The sequence below is a fragment of the Melospiza melodia genome, unplaced genomic scaffold (assembly GCF_035770615.1).
Source record: "Melospiza melodia melodia isolate bMelMel2 unplaced genomic scaffold, bMelMel2.pri scaffold_28, whole genome shotgun sequence".
Classification (NCBI taxonomy): domain Eukaryota; kingdom Metazoa; phylum Chordata; class Aves; order Passeriformes; family Passerellidae; genus Melospiza; species Melospiza melodia.
Genome location: NW_026948600.1, coordinates 2,921,578 through 2,934,312, shown reverse-complemented (window position 1 = coordinate 2,934,312; position 12,735 = coordinate 2,921,578). Strand labels below are relative to the sequence as shown.

Sequence of the window (12,735 nt, the reverse complement as noted above, 5' to 3'; positions counted from 1 at the left end):
TGCTTCTTTGATGTCGCTTAACACTCTTCGTGGAAGCCGCACTGCTTGTTCCCGTGGGTTGTCATCTGGAGGATCCCCTGCTAACTGCGCTTCTGTGAGGTTTGCGTTTGGCCCACCTTGATATCTATTCTGCAACTCAGAAAGATACTTTCTCCACCTTTTTTCCCAGATGAGACTCTGTGTGTCAGTGAGAATCATTGCCACAATGCTTCGAATATCATATGGCGTGAGGTCATACGTGGTGAATGTCCCTCTTAGTAATTGTTTGAAATATTGTGAGTTCAGCCCAAAAGTTTGAGCCGCCTTCCCTAAGTCTTTGAGTGTCTCATGACCCATCCTTTCCCATCTTGGATTCTGTCCCTGGGCATCATATGTCACCGGCATTGTCAGATCCCCTGATCCCGGAAATAAATGCTTTTCTTTTGCCAACGCTTTTCTGATGCACTTCCAATCCATTGTTTTCACCGGCTCTTGAAATTCCTCCTCTTGAGACTCCATTGGGATTTGCATGAATAATGGTGTTGTGGATGTCATCGGTGATTCATCATACCTCATTTTTCACCTTGAGGTTTTTGGCCTCGCTCCTAAATCCGAAAAGGAAACTCGAGGATCCTGTTGATATTTCTTTTTTGCTGTATCAAATGAATGCAAGAATCTTTTTGCTGCTTCTGCTGCTGACCGCATCCATGCCGGAACACCTTCCGATGCTGTGATCTGTATGACATCTTCTCCTTGTTGCTGTGCTTCATCTGAACTTTCATCGTCTTCACGAAATCCCAAAGTTGATGGATAATCCATTTGTTGTGTTATCACTGTCTTCTTAGAAGTACTCTTCCTTTTGTATAGTGTTGGAAAAAATTGCTGCATTGTTGCAGTCTCGCCACGGGATGGCGATGTGGCTCCACCGAACAGATCCGGCATGTCGTGCACTTCTGTCATTACCCCACGAGGTGGTGCTGTCACTGGACTCCGTGGCTCGGATGACGGAATGAACTCGACTGCTCCTCTTCCGGCCGACTGCCTGATTGCGATCTCGTTTGAGACCGAGTCTGCATGGCTTTTAATTCAGCTGAAAATGGAGCTCGAACTCCAGAACGTCTCCCTTGAAGGGAAGAGACTTGGACTCCGAGGGTTTTGATTAAAGGCACCGAGTCTGGAGAGGGGGTGGAGCCCCGGGATGTAGAATCCTGAGCACAGCCCCTCCTCGCCCGAGACGTCACAGGGGACCGGGCTCGCCTCCGCCCGCGCTCTGCTCTCCGCGCATGCGTGCTTTCCGAGCCGCTCCCTGTCCCTCCTGAGCTAACATCACTCTCTCCCCCTCGTTCCGCCTCTGAAATCTCCTCCTCTCGGTCTGTCCCAAAATCTCTCTCCTCCTCCTCTGACGCTGTGTCCACTCCCCCCACCGGTGTGCGCAGCCTGCCCCCCGCCGGCACCTGGGCCTGCTCCGCGATCCGAGCTGACCTCCGCACCGGGTCTGACATCACAACCGCACGTCTCCTGTGTCTCTCTACGGTGGCCCTTTGGGGCTGTACCACTCCCCCCAATTCGCCACCTGTGTCTAACGCCCCTGCGCTGGTTTGTGACTCCCCCCCGGGTCTTTGCGAGTCCTGTCCCTTGCGCGCGTCTCTGGCACCGTGCCGGCCGGAGCGGCCACCACTCCCGGCGTTGTGCTGACACAAGCCGTACCGGAACTCATGTCTCCCGTTACCTCCTTACCCGCGCCCCCCGCCTACACCTGCATCACCGCAGCCTGGCCGCCCTGCTCTGCCGCCGCCGCTCCGCCGCCCGCAGCGAGAAAGCGCTTCTCCCGACCCCTTTTCCCCCCCATTGCATCCCCCCTTCCAATCTCAAGTCTGAGTCGGATCCTGAATCCCCTGTACTCTCTGGGGTTTCAGGACATTTTAAGGGTTTCCTGGGGTTTCTGGGTCTTGGAATCGGAGGCTTTGATATTATTTCCTGCTCCTCGAGAGCCTTTTCCCCCTGGCTACCTGAGGCCAGAGCTAACCTTTGCCGAGAGACTTGCTCTCCTCCCCCTTCTTCTAAGGGTCCCGCAACTTCTCGTTGCTTTTCCAGTCTTTTCGACTGCACAGAAATGCCTTCTAGCATTATTCTTGCTGGCGAGAGCAGCTTTAATGCTGTCTCATCTTTTTTCGTGGCTAAGAGATATAAATGTCTATTAATTTCCTGCCAAAAACCTACTTTGAATAGCAGACGTGTCTCTGAAAATGGATAATTGAGCCTCACCCACAATAAAAGCTGTTTTAACTCCTTCTTTGGGATCCCTTCTGTGTATGATTCAGCCACGCCTTGTAAGGCGGACAAAATTCCCAGCTGTTCCTGGGAGAGTGTGCCCCCCATGTTCTTATTTTTGACCTTCTCACCGAATCTCTGTCGTCAGAGCGGTCCAAAGGCTCCCAATCTCCGATCAGCAGGTCACAGGAGATGGATCCAGAGGTGCCTTTCTGGTTCCGATCCGGGCTTCTCTGCTACGAACTTTCTTCGGCAGAAGCTGAGAGATGTAATTCTCAGTGACTGCTGTTTTTTGCAGACTCTCTTGGCCGTTTTTTTTTTTTTCTTCTTCTTTCTTCTTGCTTCTCTCCTCAGGAGTTATCAGTGCTCTCCTGGGAATTCGTCCAAGTTTGGAGCTGCCCTCTCGGATCTTCAGCTCTTCAGCTCTTCAGGGCTGACACCCCCCACGCGTGGTGGGGAGTAGCCCACACAGCGGATGCCTCTTGTCGCTGTCTCGGCTGTTTTAATGACCTGGAAAGGCTCGGGGTGGCCTTGGACAGCCCGTGCTCCAAAGGACGAAAAGAGGCTTCAGGTATTTTCTCGGTCTTCAGTGTTTATTATTATGTTATCTACAAAATTTTCTCTCGGCCTGACAGAGGTCCGCACAGCAAGGCAGCCATGAGCACACTGAGAGCCCCCCGGGGCGGTCACTTATCTTTATACTCAAAACTACGTATACAATATTTACCTATTTTCCCCAATACCTTTCATCCTTATTGACCAGTGCACTTTTAGTAAGAACCAATCCCAAAGTGCCACCACCACCACAGAAGATGGACGACAAGAAGAAGGACAGGACACGTCCCAATTCCTCCATCTTACTTCTCTAGATCCCCCTGTACAGAAATCCTAAACTCTGTATCTCACACTCTAATTAACTTATCCCTTCATCATTTATCCCAGTGAAATCCTCCCGTCCTCATACAGGTGTCGTCTCCCATGCAGGATCAAAGTCCAGCCACCAGACACTTCTAGGAACATTCCAGGACCTCCGAGCCCCCCAAGGGTGGTCTCGGTGACTCGGCACATCCGTCCTGAGGTGCTGAGATCCCACACCTGGGGAGCTAACCCACCAGCTCCCTCATCCCCCTAGGATGGATTCTGTCCAATCTCATACACCTGTGAGCATCTGAGTGGCTCAGCAGGTCACCAGCTGCTTCCTTCTGGATTACAGGAGGCTGTTCTGCTCCCTGTGCCCATCTGCCAGCTCAGGAGAACACTTGTCCTGAGGACAACCTGTCCTAGTATTGAAAATTGAGACAAACAAGGTGTTAAGCAGTTCAGCTATTTCCTTATCTTTAGTTACTATCTCCTCCACTGCATCCAATAAATAGTAGAGTTTCTCCTTCTCTGTGGGATCTCAGCACGGCAGTCCTGATGTGCTGAGTCGCCGAGACAGCCCTTGGGGGACTCGGGTGTCCTGGAATGTTGCCAGAAGTGTCTGGTGGTTGGACTTTGATCCTGCACAGGAGACGACACCTGTGTGAGGATGGGAGGATCACAAGGGGATAAATGGTGAAGAGATAGATTAATTATAGTGTGAAACACAGGTTTTAGAATCTTGGTACAGGGGGGTTCTAGGGAGACAAGATGGAGGAATTAGGGCGTGTTCTGTCCTTCTTCTTCTTCTTGTCGTCCATCTTCTGTGGTGGTGGTGGCACTTTGAGATTGGTTCTTATTAAATGTGTACTTGTCAATAAGGGTGAAAGGTATTGGGGAGAAAAGGTAAATATCTTATACGTAGTTTTGGGTATAAAGACAAGTGACCGCCCCTAGGGCAGTCAGTGTAGACCTCTGTCGGGCCGAGAGAAGATATTGTAGATAAGAATTAATAAACACTGAAGACTGAAAAAATCTGAAGACTCCTTTCGTCCTTTGGAGCGCGGGCTGCCCCAAGGCCATCCTGAGCCTTTCCAGGCCATCAAAAACAGCCGAGGACGGGACACTTCTCCCTCCTTTTGCTAAAACATTTTTATACAAACTTTTTTTTTTTTTACAGGACGGGGCAGGTTAAGTTTTGATTCAGCTTTCAATGCTCTGATGTTTTTTCTGATAACCTAAAGACATCCTTAAACACTTCCTGCAGTGCCAGTCCTTTTTCTCCTTGAGTTCCCACAAAACCTCTATGCCCAGCCTGGCCAGGCATTTCCCTCACTAGCTCATCTTTTGCCACACTGGGACAGGCTGCTCCTTCCCTCTTAAGATTACTTCCTTGAAATGTGTCCATCCTTCCTGGACCCCTTTGTTTTTAAGGCAGCTTTCCTTCAAAAAATCATGACCTGATTCAGTACTCCCCAAATCTGCATCCTAAATAGGCCAAAGTCTGCCCTTCCTAATTCCAGTGGAGAAGTTTTGTTGCTGCTCCTCCTTCTTTCACAGAACTATGAAAACTTCATTATTTCATGGTCACTGTGCCCCAGGCAGCCTACAAGCCTCACATCTGCCACCAGCCCTTCTCTGTTTCTGAACAGCAGCAGACAGAGCTTTCCTTGGCAATGGGAGTGTTACGAAAAATTTGGTGAAACAGAAAACTCCTTAACCCCAGTGTAGCATTAAGAAGCAGCATTATTTAATCAGCCAGATGCACTGGTGATAGCTCCTCCCAAAGCCCTGCATGCTAAGCACAGAAAAGTTTCTGTCTATTTTCTGTATTTTGCACACATATTCATTGATTGTCCTGGACTAAACATATATATGATAATCATTTCCCCACAATCATTAACATATTTCCCCTGCCCTTCACTCATGTGTTCTTCTGCCCTGGGGGTCTCTCTGGTGGCCCTTGGTGGTTGTGGACCCCAATGTTTCAGTGAGCCTGGCTGAGCTGGCAGGACACTGAGGCTGCTGAACTTCCACTTCCCCTTCTCACACAATGGGCACTGTGTGGTTTCCATAGGCCTGGGGTTGTGGAGAAAAAGTTCCTGGTGTTAGCTCACCTGGTGCAATTTATCATCTGGTAACATGAGGTCACAGATTGGTTTATGTGAGGTCATGGAGAAGCTACAGCATCATAGAGACCCTCTGTGACATCACAGAGCCAGCTGTCACATCACAGAGCAGGCTGTGATATCACAGAGGGGCTGTGTGACATCCCAGCAGGGCTGTGTCAGGTCACTGGGTTGGTCACTCTGCCCCAGCTCCCCCTCACAGATTCTCCCAACAAGTCCAATTCTGTTCATGCCCAGCAGGGTCCCTGTCCCCCGGGATCCCCCCGGGCCACCTAGAGCCACAGCCTCCACCAAAGGATGTTCCACAGGATCCACCCCAGAGCCTGACATGGGGACAAGGGGCCAGGGCTGTGTGACCAGGACACCAAGGACGTGGATTATCCAGGTCACTGAGACCTATTTTGGGTTCCCCAGGGCAGGAATGATGTCTGGCAGCTGGAGCAGGGTCTGGGAAGGGCCTCCAAGGTGGGGCTACAGCCCTTGGGCTGTCAGCAGAGGCTGAGGGAGCTGGGCTTGTCCAGCCCAGAGCAGGGAAGGCTGAGGGGCTCCTCATCCCAGCCTGGCAGTGCCATCGAGGAGGGGATGGAGAACACAGAGCCAGGCTCTTCACAGGCGGCTGGTGGGAGACAAAAGCCAATGGGTGGAAGGGGAAAGAGGGGAGATCAGCCAGGACAGGAAGAGATGAAATCAGTCAGGCTGGTTTCAGCATTTCCTCACCACCAAAAGCTGCCTGACTTCCCTTTCTCCATCCCCCACTGACAGCTTTGCAAATCAGGAATCGTTCGAGCTGTTTTACACCCACTCCAGGATGAGCATCCTGATACAAGAAGTTAATTGTGTTTACATTGATCATAGAACCATGTTTGTCTAAATAATTTTAGTATGGAAATCACTTGGGGATGGTGGACTCATCAGATACTGCTAGGAGTGTTGCACATTGCTCAGGGAAGAGCTGTGATTGTTATTAAATTGTAACCTGTTCAACTATGATCTGTTGGCCATGAAGAGAAACTTTCTGTGCCTCTGAGTCTCACCAGTTCCTGACCCCCAAAGGACACAAACCTGATGAGTTGTGCTTCCCATCCCAGTGGTGGCACTTGCACCTCCCTCTGTAGCCAGAGCAGAGCTCCCTTGTCCCAGAAAGTCCCTGGCAATGTAGGGATGAAGGAAACAAGACAGGCTGTGGGGATCAGAGGCAGGGCAGAGGCAGGGAGGAGAATGACTTTGGCATTTGATGGAGCTGTGCCTTCCCTTGCCTTTGCTGGCTGACAAGAAATGAACATTCTTCTGTGTCTCGGGCAGTTCCTTCTCCAAGGAAAGCAGGTGGGAGTTGGAGCCAAAGAGCTGAAAGCTGCAGGTGCAGCCTGGGCTGGAGGGAGCTCAGATTTGCACAAGGCTACTCTGAGTGCCAGGGCTTGGATGCAGGAAATGGTGGTGTGGGGGTCGGGACAGAGTCTGATTGATTGTCAGCCATGAAGTGTCTTGATTTTCATATCTATTCAAACTGCATGATGAGCTACTTGGATTCAGTGTCAATTGGAGATTGCATGTATCAATGAATTAACAGGGGAAAAAAAATAAACAGGATCTAAGAAATCTTTTCTTGCTGTCTTTTTAAATATCAGGTATTCACTTTAAATACACTACTGAGATCTACTTAACCACAAATTATTTGGAAACTGAAATCAAATTATTCCCAGAGGCTTGGCTTGTTAAAGTGTTCTGAATGTCAATGAGCCCCAGGGCACTAAATTCCTGCACTGAAGAGCTGAAGGCTAAACAAGCCTCTGGAGTTGTAAAATTCAGCAGCAGTGTTCAAGTTGCTCAGGATTTCAGCAGCCCCCACTGAGGCCATCCTTGCCCAGAGACCGTGGGGGAATGGGCAGACAAGGAGAGCATCCCTGGGGCTGGGGCAGCACAACTCAGAGGCACCAGCAGCTCCAGCTGGGAAATGGAGTGTGGAATGTGGCTGGGAAAGCCCTGCCTGGGCTGTGCCAAGCAGGACAGACAAGCCCTGATCCCCATCCACTAAACAACTCTCTCAAGGAGACATTTAAAAGGAATTACAATTGTTTGTGTTCTCTGAGTTGGACGCACTGCGGAAATTCTGGCAAGAGATCCTCAGGAGCTTAAAAGAACAAAACAGCCTTTACTAGTAATATTAGAAAATTATGGAAACTTGGCAAATGGTTTAATATGACATTCAATGAAAAAAAACCAAACCACTTATCAAAGCTTTAAACTGGACCATTCACCTTCACAAACTCTAAGTCTGTGCAGTTTTAAGTTACTCAAGATTTGCAAGAGAACAGAAATAGAAGAAATAGACACAGAAAGAGATAAACAAAAAATATCCATAGAGAAGCACACACACAGCTACCAAGTCCTGGATTCCAGATGGAAAATTCCAAGTTCAGATGGAAATTCCAAGAGGATGTAGGGTCAATATGTGTGCTTGCCTTGTGGTCAGCCTTAAATACCCCTTGGTCTTCCTGGGCCCTTCCCCCAGGTCGGACTTGGGCTCATTTGGTACCTCAGGAGCTGGGCTGGGGCTGCAGAGGTGGCTGTGGAGCATTGCCTGTGCTGTGCCAGGGACTGGCAGCCACTGCTGGGCTGGGATAGAGGCTCTGGGGGGATTGGGGTTCCAGGGCAGGGCAGGGCTGCGTTTATAGGGCAGGGCAAGGCTGGACCTGCCCCTTCCTCCCCTGTGCACAAAATGTTTTGAGCCAACAATCTCCTCCAGTTTGTCACAACAGGCAATGTTGGCAGTGAAATCCCAATTCTGTCCATAGGTGCCTGGAGGAGAACAGTTCTTTTCCATTGGGAAGGAAAGCACAGAGTACCAGTGTTTCAGAAGCAGATGACAAGAGACTTGTAATGTTCCAAGGTCAGCTGGACCAGTCAGGTGGCCCCTGGGAGGCCAAACCAGCAAGACCTGTTCCATCTTCCCTTGGTTTTATGGGGCTGTGGTGGTTTGATCAGGAAGAAGTGGGAATTCTGGGATGTTGTGGTCAAACCAATGGGTGCTTGGATTTTGATATTGGCACCTGGTGTAGCCAGTGGGATTTTGGACACACCTCCGAGAACACACAGGGGTTAAAAGCTGAGGTTCGGCCCTGGGAGGCTCTCTTGGGACTTCGAGGGACGAAGGTCGGATCTCCCTCCCCTGTCCAGCCGCTGCTGCTGGGCGGGGGAGGGGCAGCCATGTGGTAGGCCTGGGCCTGGACAGAGATGGGAGGTGAGGAGGCCTTGGAGGATGGAAGGGTGGAGGAGCCCCAAGAGACATCGGGCAGCCATTTCCCCCCCCCTCCCCCCTTTGGAGACAGACAGAGAGAGGGAGAGTGCAGCCTGTGTCGTTATCTCAAAACTCAGTAAATATGTGCTGGCAGCAGGCAGCCCAGCTGAGGAGATTGGGGGGGTGCAGCCAGGAGTCCAGCCGCCTGGAGGAGTTTTTAACCCTTTTTGGACAATGAAAACCTTACAGAACATTAACCCTTCCTAGACGAGAGATAAGAGTGGAGGAGGACGAAGGAAATGAACGAGTGATGGAGGTCTGGACCAGAGAGAGAGAGAGAGTGAGAGATGTTGAAAGAATGGAGAAGATGGAGTGGCATGTTATGCTGGACTCTTTCGTGTAGCCATGGACAGAGCCATGTTTCCGTGTGATACAGAGACTGAGTCCAGGGGGAGAAATGTCCCAGTGCCAAAGAAGATTCAGTGTGGGTACCCCTCAGCCCCAGGGGGTATATAAAATATGGGGGGGACAGATGTCCCAAAGGTCAGAAGGTGAGATACTGAGCTTTTCTGGAACTGGACAAAGCATCCTTAAAAAGACAACCCTGGAAGCAGTCCTGATCCCTGTTCGGTGGTGAGAGCACCGGAACAAGGACGGAAAAGGCCACCACGACACTTGGAAGGACTCCCTCTCCTCTTGAGGAACTGAAAGTTTGAGCATTCTAAAGGGTGGTGTTGGACCCAGAACTGGTGATTTTGGAGGATGTATTGTATTGGGAATTTAGGGGGGAGGAGGGGGAGAGTGTTTTTTGTGAGGTTTTCATTTTCCTCGTGTTTTCTTTTTTCTTTTGTGTGTAGTTTAGTAATTGTTTGTGTGTAGTTTAGTTAATAAACTTTTCTTTATGTTTAAGCTGGAGCCTGCTTTGCTTATTCCTGGTCACATCTCACAGCAGACACCGGGGAGAAGGTGTACTCATGGGGGCTCTGGCTTTGCCAGGGCAAAACCATAACAGGGGCCCTATAGTGTCACAATCGTGGCTTGGATCCATGAGGCCCCACAGTGCCATAATGGTGTCTTGTTTCCATGGTGTCCAGCAGTGTCACAATGTCCCCTAGGCTCCACAAGGCCCCGAAGTGTCACAACGGTCCCACTGATTCCATGAGGCCTTGCAGTGTCACAATGGTCTCCGTGGTTCCCCAGGCCCCACAATATCACAGGACTCCTCTGTTCCACAAGGCCTGCAATGTCACAATGGACCTTTGGACCCTGGGAGTTTGCTGTGTCACAATGATCTCCTTTCGCTCCACAGTGTCCCAATGGAGCACTGATGACATGAGGCCCTGCAATGTCACAATGGACCTTTGGTTCCATGCAGCCCTGCAGTGTCACAAAGGCCTCTTGGTTTTACAAGGCCCCACAGTATCACAATGGTCCTCTTGGTTCTCAGGGGACTCCCAGGGTCACAGTGGTCTCACTGGTTCCATGAGGCCTCACAGTGACACAATGCTTTGCTTATTCCATGGTGCCCCACAGTGTCACAATGGTCTCCTTCATTCCATGAGTCTGTGAAATGTCCTAATGGTCTCTCCATGGCTCCATGAATTCTTGCAATGTCACAGTTTGGACCCTTGGCTCCATGGAGTCTTGCAGTGTCAAAATGGCCCCTTGGTTCCGTGACACCCCAAAATGTCACAAGGGTCTCTACAGTCTGAAAAGTCCCCGCAGTGTCACAATGGACCCTTGGTTTCATGGGGCCTCTCAGTGTCACAATGATCCCTACCTTTCATGGAGCCACACAGTGTCAGTACAGTCCCCTTGGTTCCATGAGGCTCAGCAATGTCACAGTGGTCTCCATGATTCCATAAGGCCCCACAGAGTCACAAGGTGTCAATGGTCCCTTGGTCTCACAGGGCCCCACAGTGTCACAATGGACCCTTGGTCTCCCAGGGCCTCACAGTGTCACAGTGGTCCCTTGGTCTCACAGGATCCCACAGTGTCACAATGGTCCCTTGGTGCCATGGGCCCTGTGCTGATGCATTCTCCCCTCCCCTTCTCAGGCCACCCTGCCAGCTGAGAAATGCTCCTTGGGCCTTGGCCTTGGCCAACAGCCCCTGGGCTCAGCTCCTCTGCAGATCATCACAAACACTGTCTGCTCCAGGCACTGATGCTGCCCAACCAGCTCCTGGTTCCTTCAGCAGCAACCCTGGGAACTGTTTTTGTTCCCTCAGTGGCACAACATCCCTGTTCTCACACTGCCAAAGAAAGCTGTTGGTGCCAAGTGCGGCCAGGATGAACCATGGCTGGGACTGAAGCCCCTCTCTTGGGGCCCTACAAACAGCGCTCCAAAAGGAGCCCTTGGAGCTCTCCTGTGCCAGCCACTCCCTCTGAGTGGGGCCTCTCCCAGCCGGGAACTCTCCCGTTTGCTGCACTCAGGGATCCTGAACAACGACAGAGCCTGGGCCGATCCCCCCACTCCTCCAGGCTCAGCCCTTCACCTGCTGGGGAGATGCCAAGGGATCCACAGGGAGCATTTCCTGCCCTCAGGGGAATTGCTCACAGGTGCCTTGCATTGACTCTTGGTGTCTGTGTGCACACAAGGAGTGCCTGTGCTGGGGAAATGTGGCAGAAATGCCGCTCTCTGAGGAGTCGGAGTGCCTTGGATAGCTGAGTCAGTCAGGCCTGTAGGTCAGGCTACATCATGAGAAATAAGTTAAATTGTGTTAAGTCTTTTTTTGCAAAGTCAAGTTTAATAGGTTGTAAGTTGAATATTTTTTAATGTTATTCCTCTATTAAATCATTAAGTCATAGTTTACAAGTTAGGTTAAATAGTGTTATGTGCTGTTCTTTTGCTAAATTGTCAAGTTGAAGGTATCAGTTAAGGTTAAGGTGAAAGTTGAGTCCTGTTAAGTTTGAGCTCTGTTAAGCTTTTATCCCTTTATTCCTTTTATCCTTGCCCTCACTGTCCTTGTTTCACACACACACACACACACACACACACACACACACAGACACACACACACACACACATGCACACAGGGACAGTTCTTGGTTAATTTCTGGTTTGATTGCCTGGATTTTGTTTGGTTTTGATATTGCTTTGTTTCCTTGGTGTGCCTGAAGTGTCCAGTTAGGAGCAGAGTGACTCTTGCCAAGGAACTTTGTGCTGCTTCTGCTTAATATTAAATCTGGTTTTTGCTGATCCCTTGCCAGGGATTTTTTCAGCACTCTCAAGCCCTCGTTCATTACAGGGTGAAAGAGCCCTGGCCCAGGCTCTGGCCCTGGGGGACACGGGGACACTGCCAGGGCATCCCTGTCCCCCTGTGCCACCCCCAGGGCCCGGCCCCCCGTCCCTGTGTCAGGCTCTGGGGTCGATCTCGTGGAACATCCTCTGGGGGAGGCTGCGGGGCCGGGGGCAGGGGGACCCGGGGGGACAGGGGACCCTGCTGTGCATGAGCAGGGTTGGACTGCTCTGGGGGGAGATGTGAGAGGGGCCGGGGCAGAGTGACCTCCCCAGTGACCTCACACAGACCCTGTAATGCCACACAGGCCCTGTGATGCCACACAGCCCCTGTGATGTTACACAGCCCCTGTGTTTTCACACTGCCACCTGTGATGTCACACTGCCACCTGTGATGCCACATACCCCCCTGTGATGTCACAGGCCACCTGTGATGTCACACACCTCTCTGTGATGTCACAGGCTACCTGTGATTTCATAAAAGCTCCTGTGATGTCCCCAACCACTCTGTTATGTCACACAGGATCTATATGAAGTCATTCAGCTGCTGTGTGATGTCACAAAGCAGCTCTGCGATGTCACAGTCCCCCTGTGATGTCACAGTCTTGTCGGCGATGTCACAGCCTTCTCTGTAACATCACACAGCTGCTCTGTGATATCATGCTCGATGTCACAGAGCCGCCATCTATGATGTCACAGATAGCTCTGTGATGTCACAGCCCCCTCAGTGCTGTCACACAGCCCCTTGCTGACATCCCAGCTGCTCTGTGCCTCTATGACACAGCTCCAGAGGTGCTGCTGTGTCACAGCCCCCTCGGGGCAATCCCACAGCCCCTGCCAGTGCTGAGCCCCTGTGAGCTCTGTCTGTGCCCTGCTGGTGTCCCTGAGGGGCCCTGGCAATGCCCCACCCCTGCTGGGCTGTGCACAGGAGTTGCTCCTGGCCAGAGCTGTCTCTCTGCAGCGCTGCCCTTGCCAGGAGCTGCCTCTGGGCCAGGAGCCCAGCCCAGCACAGCAGCACAGACACA

The 12,735-nt window shown here is 51.2% G+C and overlaps 1 protein-coding gene across 1 annotated transcript in view; it reads right to left on the bottom strand.

Moving 5' to 3' along the window:
• Nucleotides 1–820: 820 nt before the first annotated feature.
• The window catches only part of LOC134433851 (olfactory receptor 14A16-like), a gene marked incomplete at its 5' end in the record, with an annotated part of 39,304 nt that continues 27,389 nt past the window's right edge, over nucleotides 821–12,735 (bottom strand). Inside the window, 2 exons of the mRNA XM_063182553.1 lie at nucleotides 821–1,021; nucleotides 1,305–1,670. Of these exons, the coding sequence (XP_063038623.1) occupies nucleotides 821–1,021; nucleotides 1,305–1,670 (567 nt within the window). The remainder of the gene's footprint in view (nucleotides 1,022–1,304; nucleotides 1,671–12,735) is intronic.